General features: G+C 41.1%; 1 protein-coding gene across 3 annotated transcripts in view; it reads right to left on the reverse strand.

Moving 5' to 3' along the window:
• The window catches only part of LOC133578425 (sodium- and chloride-dependent taurine transporter-like), an 82,293-nt gene extending 66,249 nt beyond the window's left edge, over positions 1 to 16,044 (reverse strand). Inside the window, exons 1-3 of one of the 3 annotated variants that reach the window (XR_009811856.2) lie at positions 15,816 to 16,044; positions 3,458 to 3,688; positions 3,189 to 3,323 (exon numbers count right to left, since the gene is read on the reverse strand). Coding sequence is in view for 2 of the 3 variants with exons in the window: in XM_061932854.2 (XP_061788838.1) it covers positions 3,189 to 3,323; positions 3,458 to 3,686 (364 nt within the window). In the remaining variant the exon portion in view is untranslated. Of the gene's footprint in view, positions 1 to 3,188; positions 3,324 to 3,457; positions 3,689 to 5,202; positions 5,317 to 15,815 lie in introns of those variants that run through there. The other 2 variants (XM_061932854.2, XM_061932856.1) reach the window with 2 other exon arrangements.
• Between the last annotated feature and the right edge of the window lie 834 nt (positions 16,045 to 16,878).

Below are 16,878 nucleotides of genomic sequence, written 5' to 3' on the forward strand. Positions count from 1 at the left end.
TGGAACTGTGTAACCGTAAACCTGCGATGCACTTCAGCATGTTCAAAGTAACATTTATGATATGCTGTGATGCATTATTCACCGCTATCTCCTCATATTTACATCTATTTGCTGCAGAAATGACCCTCGGGAGTAAAGGTTACAATATTCATTGTTTCATTTCTGATCATGATACACAAGCCTTGTTACAAACGTAACAAACCCCAGAGTGCTCGCGTCCTCTTTTCTACGCCCTGCTCCATCTCTCTCACTGATACGTTGCCGTGCTGTTGCCCTGGCAACCTGTGATCCAGGACACTTTGTGCATTGTGTGTGTGTGTTTGTGTGCTTTTATGTGTGGGCAAAAAAAGAGTGCAAAAGGCAGGCGGATTCCAAATCAAAGAAATAAAACAAGTGCCACAATGATGAAATGGTCCAGGCTAAATGATCGGCTACATGAATATTGTAAAGAGCAATTATAGGTGTCATAAATATTAAAGACGCACCTCTGGAACGCTCCCCTGGCAGGGCAGACGTAGGCGGAGAATATATTAACCCAATTCAGGGGGGAGGGGAAAAGGAGCTAAATGATGAAACAGACGAGCCTTAGAGGGTGAAGAGGAAATAAATAAAAACTAAATCATTTCTGGGAATAAGCGATTCAGTAAGAATCAAGGCCAAACTGTTGCTAAGCAACAGCTTCAGTCGTCTGATTGGAGAAGAGTGAATCACGGTAGCCTCAGCAAGTGATGGCGAGGTGCAACATTAACTCACTTGTGCACGGACGGAGGTCAAAGAGGAGGAAGCCTCCAGTGAAATAGTAACTGGGAACACTGTGGCATATAACAAAGTCGACTTGTTCCCATCTGGAACGCAGCATGACTTCACGCTGCAACGCGGGACTGATAAGAACAACCTTGACACTGGTATGCACTCTCCTGAGTATGTGCTTGATTTCTACACAAAATGACTTTATTTTATAGTTGTGGGTTAATTTCGACAAAAGCAAAAATATCCGTGCGAGCAACAAGCAGCTACCTTTGTCAACATGCACAAAAAGTAAGGGGACAAATTGATGAGTATTGTGGCACTCCAAGTCTGGGAGCTACCACTAAAAAGTGACTACATTAATCAAACTGTTGTGTTCTATTGATTATGTGTTTTATTTCCACACAAATGGGACTTTCTTATAGAGCTGTGTGTCAATTTCAACAAAAGCAAAAAGATCCTTGTGAGAAACAGCAACGTGTCAACATGCACATAAAATAAGGGGACAAAGTGATGAGCCTTGCGGCAGTCTACGTTTGAGAGTTACCACTAAAAAGATAGCTACATTATTTAAACAATTATGTTTGGTATTGATTTTGTGCTTTATTTCCAGACAAAGGGGATTTTTTGTTGTTGGAAGCTGTTGGTAGGAATGTAACGATTACAAAATGTAATTGGTTTATGCGCCGTCATTTAGGTTTACTTCTTGTTGTAGAAACCTGTGTGTCATATTACTGCATGTATAGATCTACCACTCTGCTCTAAAACAGCACAGCCTATACATAAGAATATCTTAGTTGTCCAAACAGTAATGTGTTTATATAAGTAGTTGAAATTGGGGTATGACGTTTGTAATGGGGAAATACATTCATGTATTTTGCATTATTGTTAGCATTTAAAGGGGAAGATCGAGTCACCGAGTCAAATCAGTTTTCCGTACTTTGGAGACATCATGCCTCGTCGGTGTGTTGTCGGAGGGTGTAACAACATGAACAGGGACGGATTCAAGTTGCACCAGTGGCCCAAAGATGCGAAAGTGGCAAGAAATTGGACGTTTGTTCCGCACACTTTACCGACGAAAGCTATGCTACGACAGAGATGGCAAGAATGTGTGGATATCCTGCGACACTCAAAGCAGATGCATTTCTAACTGGACTGGACAGATCATCTTTCAGGAAAAGAGAGCGGATGAGGGTATGTCTACAGAATGTATTAATTGATGAAAACTGGGCTGTCTGCACTCTCAAAGTGCATGTTGTTGCCAAATGTATTTCATATGCTGTAAACCTAGTTCATAGTTGTTAGTTTCCTTTAATGCCAAACAAACACATACCAATCGTTGGTTAGAAGGCGATCGCCGAATTCGTCCTTGTTTTCTCCCGTGTCGCTGGCTGTCGTGTCGTTTTCGTCAGTTTCGCTTGCATACGGTTCAAACCGATATGGCTCAATAGCTTCAGTTTCTTCTTCAATTTCGTTTTCGCTACCTGCCTCCACACTACAACCATCCGTTTCAATACATGCGTAATCTGTTGAATCGCTTAAGCCGCTGAAATCCGAGTCTGAATCCGAGCTAATGTCGCTATACCTTGCTGTTCTACCCGCCATGTTTGTTTGAGTTGGCATCACTGTGTGACGTCACAGGAAAATGGACGGGTGTATATAACGATGGTTAAAATCATGCACTTTGAAGCTTTTTTTAGGGATATTGCGTGATGGGTAACATTTTGAAAAAAACTTCGAAAAATAAAATAAGCCACTAGGAACTGATTTTTAATGGTTTTAACCCTTCTGAAATTGTGATAATGTTCCCCTGTAAGCCAGCTAGCCAGCCAAGAGCACACTCGCTTACTTCTCCAGTAAATACGTTGTATGTCCCAGAGATGATCAAAGTGTGGTTATCAATAACACAATCATGACAATTTGAATATAAAATGGTGTACCCTGCCTTTCTGCTCAGTGGCCTTGTGGTTAGAGTGTCCGCCCTGAGATCGGTAGGTCGTGAGTTCAAAGTCATACCAAAGACTATAAAAATGGGACCTATTACCTCCCTGCTTGGCACTCAGCATCAAGGGTTGGAATTGGGGGTTAAATCACCAAAATGATTCCCGAGCGCGCACACGGCTGCTGCTCACTGCTCCCCTCACCTTCCAGGGGGTGGAAGAAGGGGATGGGTCAAATGCAGAGAGTAATTTCACCACACCTAGGGTGGTACTTTAACTTTAACTTTCAGCAGCTGAGATAGGTTCCAGTGTTACTGATGTTGCTGCTTAGACTGCTATCCCTACATTAAAAGTTACAATATGGCAGAGCTGCATAGCTAGCAACAGCATCAGGTTAGCGAAAAAAATAGCTACCTAGCGTGGTAGCTACTTGGCTCAACATAACAATGCTTCGCTACATCCAATAAAGACAGAAGTTAACTTGATGGCTGGATGACATACCAGTAAAGATGGGGCACAGCTTTCCCCAGCATGTGATGCCACCTTCAGAAGTGAACTGGCCCAGGGCGACCTCCAGGAAGAAGACTGGAAGGCCTCCACCAAACAGGAAAATGAAGTAGGGAATAAGGAATGCACCTGGTAGGAAGACATGTGATTAAGAATCCTTAATTTCATTATTTCAATTATTAACTTCAATATGACTCTTTGTCAATTTAGTGCATGGCAACAGTGACTCAGTTGGATGAGTAGAAGAAGCCTGGAAGCCTTACCTCCACCATTTTTGTAGCAGAGGTACGGGAAACGCCACACGTTCCCTAAACCAACAAAGCCACCAGCCACGGACAGAACAAAGTCCAGCTTGCTGGACCACTTCTCCCTCTGGGGGTGCTTGCCCTCGGCTTCGTCTTCGGGTCGCGTGCCGGGACTCTTACCGGGGGACGGCTTCAGCGTGTCCTTGTGGAAGTCTTTCAGGCACTGGAGCTTCTCTTTTTGAGCCATTTCTGAGGACAGGAAACAGTGACGACAGGCGTAAATCTCATGTTCACTGCTGATCAGCTGTGCTGACAAAATGAAATCAACAGAGATGAAAAGTGTGTGTGGTTGACAGACAGACGGGCAGATAACCACAAGCCACGAGCAACAGTCTGGCTTAACCAATCAAGCAATGTTTGCAAAGGGCCACAGTGCAATTTATTTACACTTGTATTTACAAATAACAGCATTTAAAGAGTGAAGACACAAACCAAAAAAAGGCTGCAGGAACTATTTTAATATAATTTATTTTGTTAACAGGCTAATAACTAATCAAACGTAGATATGCTATGAAAAAACAGCCTGCATCTCAGTTTTGTTTTATATTTGACAAAGCAATTTTAATGTTTTAGATTTTTTAATATTATTACTGTTACCTTGCATTTTTGGCTGCCTTAGAATGCATGGAAACTCTGCAAACTTTGCAAGCACGTGATCCCCTTTAAAATGTTGCTATTTTAGGGGTGATGGACAAGAACCTCCAAAACTTGCTAGATCACTAGATCGGACCAATCTAAGTCTAAGACTACATCGGACCAATCTAAGTCTATGAGCATGAACTGAAGAAGCCTACTGCGATGAGGCGGAATGTCTTCTAAGACAAACTGAACAGTCCAGTTGCGAACGATTGAATGCCCTAAAAATACCATGACCTGGATGAATGAGAACATCTATAGACACTCACTATATATGTTATAAAATTACACTGATGCCAAAATTTAACCAATCATCACCAAATTTGTTGACAACGTCATTTCATAAGTCTCAAATAATGCTTGTTTGCAACCAAGCAGGAAGTAACATTTTAATGCCAAACCGGGAGTTGTATTTTGACGCACTCCTCCTAAGGACTTTGACCAAATGAGCCTAAAACAAAATCATAAAACATTAACCAGATGGACGATGACAAATTGGGAAGCATTTTAGCCAACTTCATAGGATGTGGTTGGTGCATACATTAATGGTCGGTCTGACGATTCGCCACAAAAATGTAAAACTCAACCCCACAAGGTCACATCTTGATTAGAATTGGTGCGTATGGTGAAGATGACACCCTGAAGCTATGTATAGGTCACTTTCTGGATCAGTAGAGACCAGAAGAAAAAAAGTTTACATACTTCCCATCGGAACTCGTTCAACTTGGTTAGCAGCTTTAATTATTAGTTTTCTTAGAACCAACATTTCAACTCTTACTTGCTACACTTTGTGAATGTGTTGGTGTCATTTCTCACTGTAAAGACCAAAGCTTAAGCAAGGTACATTTTTAGCTATTTTTGCACATTTTAATCCCTGTCAGGTCCCTGAATAGATCTTGTTCAAAAACATCAATATCAATCACTTGTATCGGCAACAAGATGGAGGATAGAGAAATCCGCAGATGACGTCCTTGTGTTCCAGCTGTCCTCACTAGGACGTGTTTAAGACAACAGCGACGCGATAAAAGAAGAGATAACTTAGGAGATGTGCAGAATAGAGGAGCTACCTTATCTTCTTGACTAATTCCAATAACACTCGATGTTCTTCTTAGTAAATATGTCCACATATATGTGATACATTACAGGCGTAAGTTACTACTTTTCAATGTGTTTGTGACACAATGCTTTGATATAAAAGTGCACATATGACACATGCGGATCTGGGGGAGGGGTCAATATATGAGAGACCATCAAGACATCTAACAGTTCTCAGGTTCCCTCAGACAAGTTAATGATCCCACACAACTATGACCTGCTTCCTTGATTGTTAATGAATAACCAAAGTGTGTTTGGTTCAAACAATGAACTCCATAATGTCTGTGGCGGCACTGTTTAGCTTGCAAACCAACCGTTTTAAATTGCTTATTTCAATGATATGCCAACAGATGGTAAAATCATATATACTATAATAATGACAGTGGGCTGTTGTGTGAGCTTTGTAGCACTCCTTTGGGACTCTGTATTAAAATAATGGCTAAAATGATAAAACCGTGCATTCACATGTGTTTAAATATGCTTTTCCAAAAGGGACACAATCATAGGTCGAAGACATCTTAACATGTGACACGTGACAGATGATAGCATTAAAATTTAGCTGTAGTCCAATGCGGTCTGAGCAGGGCAGTGACAACACTGGATGACCATTGTATTAAACAGTTGACCCCCAGAAGACCTCCAGGGGGACACGACCACCATGAGAAATGCATGAAGTGTGTGCGTGTGTGATGTGGGCTTACGTTCAGTGAGTTCAGCCAGTGCACACACACACACACACACACACACACACACACACACACACACACACACACACACACACACACACACACACACACACACACACACACACACACACACACACACGCAAAGCCATTATATAACACACTTCACTATTTTAAGAGCGCGTTTAGTTCCACTAGGCTGAGTGACTATAGAATCCTCATCAACCTCCGTTATACTTTGCTTGCACCTCTTCCTCCTCCTTCCTCTGAATTGTCTTTAAATTACAAGTTCAATGATGATTCAAACAAAAACATCTACGCTTCTTTATCAACAAAAATGAAACAGTGACTTCCTCTCCTTTAAGACCCAACGACTTCCTGCCAAGACATCCCCAGTTTAGCAACATGGCCGTGTTCTCCTTGGCATCAATCAAGCCCCACTTCCACCAAGCAGAACGGTTTAGCTCACAAACCAAAAACGCTGATCTGAACCAATTTTTGGTACCCTTCTATCATACAGTATGGTACAGCATAGCAGTACAGTACAATGTGTTGAGGGGAGAGAACGGTCACTTCGGGAAAAGGACAAGAATAAGAGTTATGTCTTATTTTGCACATTATTGTACTTACACTTAAAACCTGATTTACTAAAATGTCTTCATTTTCGTACTTACACTTAGAGCCTGATTTACTAAAATCCAAATACCACTCAGTAAACTAAACAGTGTGTGCAAACAATAATATAGTCTGTATTATTAGTGGGCGTTTTGCGTGTGATTTATTAACACTGTGTGTGCAACTGAAAAGTGGTGCAGACCGCCTTACTTAAATGAACTTTTGTATGTACTTTACGGGGCATCACCAAGAAGACACTTGATCATTTACTGCACATTCATTTCATCATGCTTCTACCTGTGGGGTTTTGCTATGTTTTTAAACATGCAGGAGACATGTACAACTTTTTATGGGCATTTTAGAAGCAGTCCGAATCATGCTGTAAATATACATTGAAACTAGAGATGTCCGATAATATCGGCCGATAAATGCGTTAAAATGTAATATCGGAAATTATCGGTATCGGTTTTTTTATTATCAGTATCGTTTTTTGGGTTTTTTTTTGTTGTTGTTTTTTATTAAATCACCATAAAAAACACAAGATACACTTACAATTAGTGCACCAACCCAAAAAAACTCCCTCCCCCACTCATTCACACAAAAGGGTTGTTTCTTTCTGTTATTAATATTCTGGTTTCTACATTATATATCAATATAGATCAATACAGTCTGCAGGGATACAGTCTGTAAGCACACATGATTGTGCGTGCTGCTGGTCCACTAATAGTACTAACCTTTAACAGTTAATTTGACTAATTTTCATTAATTACTAGTTTCAATGTAACTGTTTCTATATTGTTTTACATTCTTTTTTATTCAAGAAAATGTTTTTAATGTATTCATCTTATTTTATTTTATATATTTTTTTTAAAAGTACTTTATCTTCGCCATACCTGGTTGTCCAAATTAGGCATAATAATGTGTTAATTCCACGACTGTATGTATCGGTTGATATCGGTATCGGTAATTAAAGAGTTGGACAATATCGGAATATCGGATATCGGCAAAAAGCCATTATCGGACATCCCTAATTGAAACCACCTTTTTTTCTTATTTTTGTGTTATTAAGGTGCACTCATGGGAGAGAAGCTGCACTTTTATGCTCAAGACACAAAAAATGCATACTTCAAGAAGGTTTTTTTAGACAGAAGATACATTAAGAAATATATATACTTTGTGAAAAAACAAATGCCAATAAAGAACACAAAGGACACCAAAACGTATCAATTGAATTCATTTCAATCAGCCCCTTTTTTTGGAATGTTGCCTATCGTTCACAATCATTATGAAAGACATGATGGAAGTATTTTGTTTTTTTAGGATTTTAAAGATGATTTTAAAAAAGCTTGAAAGATGCGGGGTTACCGTTGTAGCCTTTAAAGCCCTCAATCACTCTTTTATATACACACTACAAGAATATACAATATGTAGTAGCAGACACATTCATAACAATATGTAATAGGTACAATGTTTACTGTATTCTTCAGCGCAATGATTTCGAATTCCATAGCAGTGCACGTCCGACTTCTGGCAACAAATGTGTTCCTACTCCCAGACACAAACACGAGTGTGTGTTCTAATCACGGCAGAATCGATAACAGACAACGAAGACGACTATTTTTGGAAACATGAGGATTCACAACCTGAAAAGAAGATATACCTAATATTTTGTATTTATTTCAGTCCAAATATGTTAGCCACACACACGTCGGAAGCAGGATTGTCCTCTGTCCATCATCTGCCTTTGCAGCGCCAGCACCGATCCTTCAGACATTTGTGTAACTGTCCGTTTGTACGTACTTTCCAGACGTGCTAAATAAGGGTGTTAATTTTGGTGCTGCAATCACTATTTTAGTTCAGTAAATCAGGCTGCATGTGCTAAATCAGTGGTCCCCAACCTTTTTGTAGTTGCGGACATAAATAAATACAATTAATGTGTGCTTACGGACTGTATCCCTGCAGACTGTATTGATCTATCTTGATATATATTGTATACATTGTGTTTTTTATGTTGATTTAATTAAAAAAATAAAAAATAAAATAAAAAAACATTTTATTTCTTGTGTGGCCCGGTACCAATCGGTCCACAGACCGGTACCGGGCCGCGGCCCGGTGGTTGGAGACCCCTGTGCTAAATATTTAGATTTGCATTTTCTCCTCCCAGTATTGTGGGCGTTTTGATGATCAGCATATATTTTGCATTTTAAGTGAAATGGAAAATGGATTGCACGCCTTATTCTGCTCACTTAACAGATGCAATCCAATTTGCGTGTGCAATCAAGTTTGCACATGTCTTTTAAGTCATTCAAAAACTGGCTGATCCGAATGTTTGCAATAATGCTGTGTCAAGTGGTTGCAATTCACTAATAAAAGGAGCGAGGGCAAAATATTGTAAATACAATGGATTTAGCACAGCTTTGCACTACACTGTCAAAAATAGCGCACTCATAAGCTAAGTGCAATTATTTGTAATATAGGCATTAATTATATTATATTACTATAATTATTTAAAGTGATGGAAGTATTCCATTTAAGACCCCAAAAAAATCCACAATTGTTTTTTCTACTGCATGGCCTTCCTCGACTTTGTTGACTCGACACTGTGTCACCACACTATGACGTCAAGCTATTTACGTAGCTGATAAACACAACACGCTCAAAACAGCAAGAGCGTTTAGCCAAGGCCAAACAATATAACTATCAGATAATGGTCGCCTCCTCCCTGCTAGCTTAGAAACGCAGCAGGAAATAACATACGCTTTTGTCTACTCCTGTTATGCTGTGAATTTAAGTTAGGATTAAACCTTTTTTAAGGCTCAACGATCCTGAAAAAATATATACTTGATATTTGGTAGGGCTGTCTCGATACAGCTATTTCACTTCCGATACTGATATTGGAGACTTGAGTATTGGCCTATACTAACATTAATCCAATACGATATCAGCAAAAACCATACAGTACATACTTGTATTGTTTTGTAGTGTGGAATTTATTCTTGATGACACCTAGTGGTCACAATCATTTATTAAGATAAGCTTATGAGTCATGATGCAGTAAATTGAATGATGCAAACACTTTTATTACTGGATACTTTTTAGTACGCTTCTGCCTCTGAGACTTGTTTGATAATTATTTCATGGGATGTACAAGTACTTGTTTATATTGACGAATGTCTTGTTTAAAACAGCAATACTGTCTAATTAAGGGTCAATATTACATATGTCGAGCTTGTGTGCTATTGTGTGTTAAGCTGTTGTGTAGCTGCTAGCTCCTAGTAGCCTATAGCCATGTTTACTTTTTGTAAATAACTTAACTAAAATAGAAGAAAAGACCAAACTTCTGTGCTTACTGAAGGACATTTAGATGTTAACTGGCTGTCCGTATTTGCACTAGTAAACACGCTGCAGGACTGCTTGTATTGTAGATTTTAGATACAAGCTGATATAATCTGAAACCTGTTTTTTAATGGCACCAATATCTGATTTCAATGTCATATCAGAACACCATTAATTTTAGTTTTGCTTGAAAATGTCAAGTGAGGCTGCTCAGTCCAGTAGGGGTCACCAAGTGTGAAATTGCTCCTTCTGCTTGATCTGATGGGTCTGTGCCCCACTTGGATGCCAAAAGAATGAAAATAAATTCTGACGACAACACTTTTATTTTGATCTTTACCAAAATGTAATGGATTCTTGCACATTCTTGTTAAATAAACGTTGGTTGTGTTGTTTTTTTGGTGTATCCATAGAGTAATTGACAAAGTAACGCCCCCCCTCCGGTTGTGATTTAGGCGCTTTGAAGCTTGAAACACTGATGTGAAAATAACAATAGCAAAGCCGAGCTATACGTTTGTTAGAAAGAAGCGGAATCAAACAAATCATCTTCCGACTCCATCATCTTGGTTTCGCTCCCACGCAGTGTTTCTCATCCTCAAGCAGTCGTCTCCAGCCTCTGATGTGTTGTCACACATTAGCCTTGCCAGTTAGCCTGCTCTAACGGTAGTGCCCTGGTTGAACAACGATGACCACCCAGAGTCAACTTGACATTTATGGATTATTCATCTTCATCTTCAGCCAATACTCTCTTAAAGCACAGTTAACAGCTCCGACAACATCATGTGAACACTTGTTCTAATGTGTTCTAATGCATATTATGTGTACTTGTGTGTAACCTGTTAAGGCTACCTCAAGTCAAGGACACACCTCATCTGTAAATCACCTGAGCTCAGTGTCCTTGGTCACATGTGGCTTGGGTCTTCCTACACGAGTACTATAATGGCCAATGCATAATGAAGCACCCGCCACCGTCGTTACGTAAGGTGACGCATTGTTTCATAATAGTCAGGATCGTTAGAGGGATTGGCACCGAGCAGGAAGTGGGCCATCTAAAGAAATGTTGGCTCCGCCCAACAGTGCCGACCTATGTGTTTGATGCTCTTCACAGTCAGTGATGTCACTGTGTCATGTGACACGTTTAAACACTGCCACAAAATGATCAAATACAGCCTACATGTGATACATGTCTCTCAGATCCTCGCATGACTTAGGATAGAGCAGGGGTGTCAAACCTCCAGCCCGCGTGATGAGTTTGCCAAGTATTAAAATGAGCTGCATTTTTTTGGAATGAAATAAACTGCTGTTCTAAATGTGTGCACTGGATGTCACAATAGAAATTCTGCTAGGCAAGCAAACGGCTTATACAGGGGCCAAGCAAGAGGTCCACAGTAAAGGGGGACTGTGGCTCCTCCTCCTCGACCCACATGACACTTAAAACCTGCCGTTTTTTTTGTCTTCTGCTTCGAACACATCGTTATTTGGCACCCGTACTCCCCCATATAGAGTGTTCACCCTGAGATCGGTAGGTCGTGAGTTCAAACCCCGGCCGAGTCATAGCAAAGACTATAAAAATGGGACCCATTACCTCCCTGCTTGGCACTCAGCATCAAGGGTTGGAATTGGGGGTTAAATCAGCAAAAATGATTCCTGGGCGCGGCCAGCGCTGCTGCTCACTGCTCTCCTTACCTCCCAGGTGGTAAGTGTGATGGGTCAAATGCAGAGGATAATCTCACCACACCTAGTGTGTGTATGACAATCATTGGTACTTTAACTTTAATAATGTCTCTGTCAAAAACGACAAAACGTAACCCCTTTGAATAGTTTTTACCTCCGTTTCTTATGGTTTGTTGAATTAGCACTGGATTGATATGTGTACATGATAGAGGAGGTATTTGATACCTAGAAGAGTGTACATGTTGTGTTTTTGTTCAATCCCAGAAAGACTGTGATTTCGAAACCACCGAGTGGGACATGTTTAAAGCAGCCGCCACCGAAAATCACCACGCATGTGTGGAGGAGTATGCAGAGTCTGTGTCCGCATACATTCAGAAGTGCATGGAGGATGTCAGTGTGATCAAGAACATCCCCACACGGGCCAACGAGAAACCCTGGATGAACAGTGAGGTACGTGCAACGCTGAAGGCTCGGAACAAGGCTTTCAAGTCTGGCGACATGGTGGCATTAAAATCAGCCAGAGCTAACCTGAACTGTGCCATTAAGATTGCAAAGCGTGCTCACAGTCAGAAAGTGCAGGACTTCTTTGAGAACCCTACAAACACTAGACGAATGTGGCAGGGCATACAGGTAATCAAGGACTACAAAGCTGCCCCCTGTCCCTGTGACAACAGTATCAGCTTCCTAGATGACCTTAACAACTACTTTGCGAGGTTTGAGGCACCACTCCTGCGAGAAAATCCATCCCTAGCCCTGATGAGCAGCCGCTCAACCTGGATATAGCGGATGTCCGGAAAACCCTGAGGACAGTAAACCCCCGGAAAGCACCGGGACCTGATGACATTCCGGGCAAGGTGCTTAAGGGATGTGCAGACCAGCTGGCTGGGGTTCTCACAGACATCTTCAACATCTCGCTGACCCAGGCTGTGGTACCATCATGTTTTAAGACGGCCACAATCATTCCAGTGCCAAAAAAAACCCACAATCTCCTCCCTCAATGATTACCACCCCGTTGCACTCACTCCCATCATAATGAAGTGCTTCGCGAGGCTGGTAAAGGAATATATTGTCTCCAGACTTCCCCCCACATTCGACCCATACCAGTTTGCTTATCGCCCTAACCGCTCTACAGAGGACGCCATCTCCTCTGCACTCCACCTGAGTTTAGAACATCTGGAAGGAAAGGACACACATTTGCGGCTCCCCCCAGGGCTGTGTCCTGAGTCCGCTGCTGTTCACGTTGATGACTCATGACTGCTGCGCCAGGTCCACTACTAACCACATTGTGAAGTATGCGGACGACACGACAGTAGTGGGCCTCATCCGTGACAACAATGACATGGACTATAGGGAGGAGGTGAAACATCTGGTTGACTGGTGCAGAACCAACAACCTGGTCCTGAATGTCAACAAGACCAAGGAGATCATCATCGACTTCAGGAAGCACCAGTCCAGCCACGCTCCACTCTACATCAACGGCACAGCGGTGGAGATAGTAAGCAGCACCAAGTTCCTGGGGGTGCAGATAACTGACAATATAATCTGGTCCCTACACACCGGAGCTATTGTAAAAAGAGCTCAGCAGCGCATGCACTTTTTGTGTCGGATGAAAAGAGCACAGCTCCCTCCTCCCATTCTCAGCACATTCTACAGAGGCACTATAGAGAGCCTGCGGACCAACAGCATCTCTGTCTGGACTGGAGCCTGCAATGCCTCAGACTGGAAGTCTCTCCAGAGAGTGGTGAGGACGGCGGAAAAGATCATCAGGACTCCTCTTCCTCCTATCCAGGAGATCGCAAAAAGCCGCTGCCTGACCAGGGCTCAGAAAATCTGCAAATCTGACTCCTCCCACCCCCACCAAGGACTGTTTTCACTGCTGGACTCTAGAAAGAGGTTCCGCAGCCTCCGAAGCAGAACCTCCAGGTTCTGTAACAGCTTCTTCCCTCAAGCCGTAAGACTCTTAACGCATCATAATTAAATTATCCCCTCAACTCCCCCCAGAATGGATTAACTCGCTGGAATAAAAAAGACAATATAACATACATACATAAACGTGGACGCATGTGAAAAACTGCAATATATTTATCTGTACAGTAATCTATTTATTTATTTATATATATTTATTTATTTTATATACATATTTATATATTATTTATATATATTCTTTATTTATATATGCACCTTATTGCTTTTTTATCCTGCACTACCATGAGCAGGATAACAAAATTTAGTTCTTATCTGTGCTGTAAAGTTCAAATTTGAATGACAATAAAAAGTATAAGTCTAAGTCTTAAAGTTTAATCCTGGCTTTGTAAATACACTAAAATGAAGTCTGAGCTCATTGTGTTTTTGAAGCTGCACCCATTTCCTCAGAATTTTCAACAAACTTGAAGTGTTTTGTTCAGAGGATTTTTTGTGATTTGTACGTTTTCAGAATGTGCTTGTTCTATTTTTGGCCAAAGTAAAACAAAGAAAACGATATGGAGTTGTCTTTATTTTTAAGTTATCATGCCATGATTTTACTATTGCGGCCCAGTTGGGAATAGATTTTCCTCCATGCGGCCCCTGAGCTAAAATGACTTTGACACCTCTGGGATAGAGACTATGAGAGCCTGACAGGAGGGATGAGAGATTATGATGGTGGGACATTGAATGAAAATATATACTGAGACTGTATGAGGAACTGTAAAGAATATGAGAGCGAGGTGGACAGGCTGGGGAAGAACAAAGAGCATGAGTGATGTATAAATAATATACTATGAGGACATCAATGAGATGAGAAGACAATATCAGACATGGGAAATGAAGAAAAACTGAGAGAGTAAAGTCACTAAGAGAGAGTAAAGGGAAAATATTGGGAAATTGATCAGTTATGAGACTAGGGAACAATGAGACATGAAAATGTAAACTCCTGAGAACCAATTGTCCACTGCAGAGGGCAATGGCTCTCAGGAGGATAATGAGAACTAGCGAGGGGAAATGAGAAATACATCAAAGCTGAGAGTAACATTGGAATGAGAAACATGAAAAGGAAATGGAACCAAGACATATGTTTGAGCAAGTGATTAACGAGAAAGAATTAGAAATTATTCAGAGGCATGAGTGTAGAGAAACGAATAAATGAGAAAGATTTCGATACTATGACACTGGGGGAACATCAAGACTTTAAGAGGTATAAGAAGTGAAGAAAAATGAGGACGCGAGAAAGACTGACAGGAAAAGAATGATAAATGTTTCAAGACTGAGGGAAGAATGAGACCTTGAGAGACATAAAAAGAAGTGACGTAAGACTGAGAGGAAAATGTTGATAAATAATTAGAGACCGTTGGGGGAACAATGAGACAGCGATAAGAGAAGTGAAGAAAATGACAAGTAGAGGTACTATGAGAGACAGAATTTAGAAAGAAGAATGAGAACAAGCAAAAGACTGAGCGAATGAAGAGGAAAGAATGATACATGTGTATGGAAACTAGAGGTATGGCAAGTGAAGAAAAATAATGAGAACGAGAGAAAGACAAAATAAAAAGAATCAAATGTTTCACGGCCAAGCAACAATGAGACCATGAGACACATCAGGAGTGATGACACATGGAAGGTGGAGAGACTATGAGAGAGAATCAAGGACGAAGAATGAGAACAAGATTCGACTTTGAGAGACTGAGGAGAAAAAAAGAATGTTTCGAGACTGGGGAGACAATGAGAATATATGAGAGACATGAGAGAGGCAGAACAATGAGAACAGGGGAGATACTGAGGAGAAAAAGAATAATCATAATGTTAAGACTATGAGTGGCATGAGAAGTAGACGTGCACGTCAAGCATCTTTGTCCGTCTCATGGCATCATGCGCGCACGTTCTCATTATTCATCTAACATCATGTATCTGATGATGATAATCACGGGATGAGAAAACCTTTGAATCCTTTCAATCTCACTTACACGGACAAAAAGTGTCTTTGACGACGATTTAAAAAAAAAAAAAAAAAAAAGACAAAAGGACTTTTCAAGAGTAATGATCATCATTTCTCATATATATGATTTTTTTTAAAAAGAGAGGATAGTCTTTCAAAGCGGACATCAGTATTATCAATAATCAACCTTCCATCCAGCAGTGCGTCTCCACACAATGAAGCATCAACAACACAATGACATTGTGTAGCATCACATAACACAATTGTATCATCACACAACACAGCATTATAATCTAACACAGCATCAGTCATCAGTCAAAATGTTTTTGTTTTTTTAAAGTGTGCATGAGGACGCGCGCATCGCCGTTACCTGCTGTCCTGATGGAAATTCTCAATGATTCCGTCCAAAAAAATGGAAAAACGTTCTCTTGTGTCCACGAGTGAGACTTGAGCGCGCAGCGAGCCTTTAATTTGTCCTATTTATAAACTCGTCTTTCTGACCTTTGTCTCCTCAAACGAGGGGGGACCAGAGAGATATGATCGCCAGTGGAAAATCACCGGCTCTGCCTCCTCAGAGCAACAGGAGAGCCGCGCGTCCGACGCCTTCACGGCGCGCGCCCCGCCTCGGAATTCTGCCTACGCGGGGCTGCCTCACAGGTGAACGCAGCACGTCCGCCAGAGGACTACAATGACGCCGATGGAAAAAAAAAAAACCCCAGCAGGATGAGAGTGTCAATTTTGCAGGCGTAATCGCCGACATGAACGAGATGATAAGAGACAAAGGACCGCTTTAGACGCCTTCCATCGGAGGAAGGGGCGATGTACCGACTGTCCCTTAACGCAGCATTAAGGAGCATTAAAATCCCATGCTGCTGGTTTGCACGAGGCGGCCGGAAGTGAGGGGAACAGCATCCCTGGCTGTGAGTGACAGGTGTATAGAGGATAACGGTTGTGACGTCATACTGGCAGGTACCTCAAAAGTGTTAGATAATCAGTATTGTGTTGTATAAGATGATGTATTCTAATGGTTACGTTTTGTAATGAGTTAGTGTTGATTCACAGTGGTAGACAAAAATAACTTATTTAATCAAGTGTAAACAAAAACCTGAGCGTCAACTGGAACTCAAGTGACCGCAAGGCGTGCCCAAGTAAGAACCTGTCTCTTCCCTCAATTGCATTACCTTATTCAATCATAATAATTTCAAGGTGGCAATGTGAAATATATATTAATATATTCAGTGAAATGTGTTGTCCTGGGCATGACGTTAAAGTGCATCTGGCAGTGGAGGCTCCTCTAAGGCAGTGGTTCTCAACCTTTTTTTCAGTGATGTACCCCCTGTGCACATTTTTTAAATTCAAGTACCCCCTAATCAGAGCAAAGCATTTTTGGTTGAAAAAAAGAGATAAAGAAGTAAAATAGAGCACTATGTCAT

Source organism: Nerophis lumbriciformis, linkage group LG38 (assembly GCF_033978685.3).
Source record: "Nerophis lumbriciformis linkage group LG38, RoL_Nlum_v2.1, whole genome shotgun sequence".
In the NCBI taxonomy this organism is placed as follows: domain Eukaryota; kingdom Metazoa; phylum Chordata; class Actinopteri; order Syngnathiformes; family Syngnathidae; genus Nerophis; species Nerophis lumbriciformis.